The sequence below is a fragment of the Neltuma alba genome, unplaced genomic scaffold (assembly GCF_004799145.2).
Source record: "Neltuma alba isolate B1F8T4 unplaced genomic scaffold, ASM479914v2 tig00012195_pilon, whole genome shotgun sequence".
NCBI lineage: Eukaryota > Viridiplantae > Streptophyta > Magnoliopsida > Fabales > Fabaceae > Neltuma > Neltuma alba.
In genome coordinates, this window is record NW_021636735.1 from 58,329 (window position 1) to 61,411 (window position 3,083).

The 3,083-nt window shown below is 42.9% G+C and overlaps 1 protein-coding gene across 1 annotated transcript; it reads right to left on the bottom strand.

The window, feature by feature from the left end:
• Positions 1–413: 413 nt before the first annotated feature.
• On the bottom strand, positions 414–2,853 carry LOC114724689 (pentatricopeptide repeat-containing protein At1g50270). Its single transcript, XM_028911098.1, is given in 1 exon segment — positions 414–2,853. A coding segment is annotated over 1 exon segment (1,590 nt). The 5' UTR covers positions 2,250–2,853; the 3' UTR covers positions 414–659.
• Positions 2,854–3,083: the final 230 nt, after the last annotated feature.

Here is a 3,083-nt window from a genome sequence, read left to right on the forward strand (position 1 = left end):
GAAAAAATAGTTTGTTGTATAATTATACGTAGTAGAATTGAGTCTGCTACTGTGAAGGATTCATTCTTTTCAAGTGCTTCTTTCTAGCTCTTCTATTCCATCACATTCTTGAGTGTATAGTGAACTGACCATTAACTTTGAAGCCCTCTTGGATTATCTCGAGCATGCCAAAAGTAAAAGAATAGCGACTTTATAGTACTTGACCATCAAACCAAGTTGATGCGTTTTAAATTTGGGAGAGTGGACCTAAGTCACCAAACCTGCTTTGGTTAGGTTCATGATGTATGGAGAATACTCAACTAACTCGAGGCAGAAATCAGCACTAAAGATGAGGCTTAAAATCTCTGATAAGGATCTCACATGCAAGAACGGATAGCGCTAGGAATGAGAAAAGAGGGAAAATTACTAGGATGTGAGGCATAATCTGCAACTTGTATTGCAACATCATGATGGGGCACTTGTACAGCCACAACTTCAGTGCTATGGAAGCAACACAGGAACTGTTAGCCGTTATCAACAATAACAACAAAATCTTATCCCACTAGGTGGGGTTGGCTACATGGATTGCACGACCCCATTGAACCCTATCTAAAGCCAAATCTTTAGATAGATTGTTAATTGAAAGATCTCTCTCAATGACTTCAATCTGTCAGCCTTCATCAATGTTGAATAAATAAATGAGAATCTTCAATCCTATAAGCATGACCAGCTAGTTTTAATTGCAATAATACATTCTCCAAGATCGAACAAACACTAGAAGACTCCTCGTGTGAATGGTCGAAGGCCTTAAACTCGTGAATTAAACCATTCACTTGTATCCAACTACATCCTGAAGTTTTCTCTACTCCTTTTCCTTTCATGAGCTTTCTTACCTGCGCAACTGCTTCCCATTTTTGAGACATCGAGTAAAAGTTTGCCAGGAGTGCATAAGCACCACCATGATTTGGATGCAGATTGATCAAATATTGTTTCCTACATGTTCACCCAACTCAAAATTTGTGAATCATGCAGGCACCAAATAAAGCCCCCACTACCCCAGCGTTTGGCTTCATTGGCATCTCATCAATCATTCGCTTTGCATCTTCTAAGTATCCTGCTCGCCCTAGTAGATCAACCATGCAACCATAATGGTCCATGCTAGGCTCCATATTATAATCATGTCTCATCATTTGAAAGAGCCTTTTCCCCTCATCTACTAATCCTCCATGAGAGCATGCGCTGAGAGCAGCAATAAAGGTGACTTCATTTGGTTGAACTCCGCTCCTTAACATGCATGAGAATAGCTCCAGCGACCTCAAGGCATTCCCATGAACAGCCAACCCATTTATTATGGCTGTCCAAGTGTACACATCCTTTACTTTCGCTGGCAACTTTTCAAATAACAATGATGCCTCGTCAATGCACCCACATTTTGCATACATGTCTATCAATGCTGCGCCTAAAGCTGAATTCATATATAACTTATTTTTGTCTAGATATTGGTGAATTAACCTTCCTTGCTCTAGTCCCCCAGTGTGCGCACAAGCACTAAGAGCAGCTGTAAGCGTGAATTGATTAGGCACGATGCTACGTGACAGCATGTCTTGGAAGACAAGAAGCGCATCTTTGTACCGCTTAAATTTCACATAACCATTTATTAGTACAGTCCAAGAAACAACATTTCTGTGAGGCATTTCATCGAGCGCTCTGCGAGCGTCGTCACAACGACCGCACTTTAGATACATATATACAAGAGCGCTGCAAATATAAGCATCCAATTGAACTCGGCCCCCAACAATATAAAATCCGTGAATCCATCTTCCGAAATAATCATCGCCCAGCAAAGCAGCCGCACGAAGAATGCTAACTATGGCTACCCCATCAATTCTGACCGTGCCTATTGATCTCATATTCACGAAACACTTCAATGCCTCTCCTAGACAATCATTTTTTACATGGCCATCAATCAACGCAGTCCATGCAACAACGTCCTGAAACGAGCTTTCATCAAACACTCGGCATGCACACTCCATAAACCCAGAATTAGCAAAAGCAGACATCAAAGCGTTTCGGACAAAAAGATCAAAATGCAACCCAAATTTAAGAATTTGAGCATAAAGGAGAAGTGGGTCTTGAAAATTAGACTTGGATAACGCCTTAAGAAGCAAAGGGAAGGTGTGTTTATCTGGATGTACGCCATTTTGAAGCATTCTTGCATAGCAGAGAAGGGACATTTGAGGGTAGGGAGTGTACGAGAAAGCTTCAATCATTTTGTTGAAGAGGCGAACGATAGGAGCGTAGATAGTGCTGATAAGACGGGAGGTATAGGACAGAGGAGTGCGGGTAGACAGAATGCAGTGCAGTGAATGAGCTTGCAGAGCAACGAGTTGTCATTTAAAAAGCCAGAAGCAATCATAATGGAGTGGATTTGCTTGCATTGTTCCAAAGTTCGGCGGTTCTGTAATAGAGAAACAAGTTTGCCGCGCAGGAGGGCCAACGCCATACGCGTCTGCATTTCGGTGCTCACCCGATAGATGAGCAACAGGTGCTCATCTTCAGTCCTTAGGCAGCGAGATATGGCGACTCGGACTTGGTAGGGTTGGAAGCTACAGGTAAGCACCGATCATTGACGCATGGTAGTCCAAGGTGGCCGCGGGTGATGGTATTATTAGATGATTACACTGGCGACCAAAGAATGGTGATCTAAGACTGCTGCCGTTGGTGCGTCCACGGAGTTCTTGTGAAAACGGGGCAAAGCCCAAATCTCTAGACAGAGACGCCCACTGTAAGTTTTATTCTGCGAGCTTTTGCATCGCAGAGAGTGAAAAAGAAGGGGTTTCCACGGAGTCTTGGCGGAGGATGAAGGAAGATTTTCTAAAGCCTCCTGCCATCGCGAAACAGATCGCGGGCGGTGAATCCAAAATTCGTGACCTTTTTTTTTTTAAATAAGCACAACCATTTTTCCCCCTCAAAATCCTTCAGCTTCTTTCCGTCAACGACGTTACCCTGTGTTGTGGATATCATCTCAAGGACTAACGGAATATAAACGGCGTTAAGAAAAGGAAAAAAATGAAGACCCAAGGACTGGATCGTCTCCTTGTTCG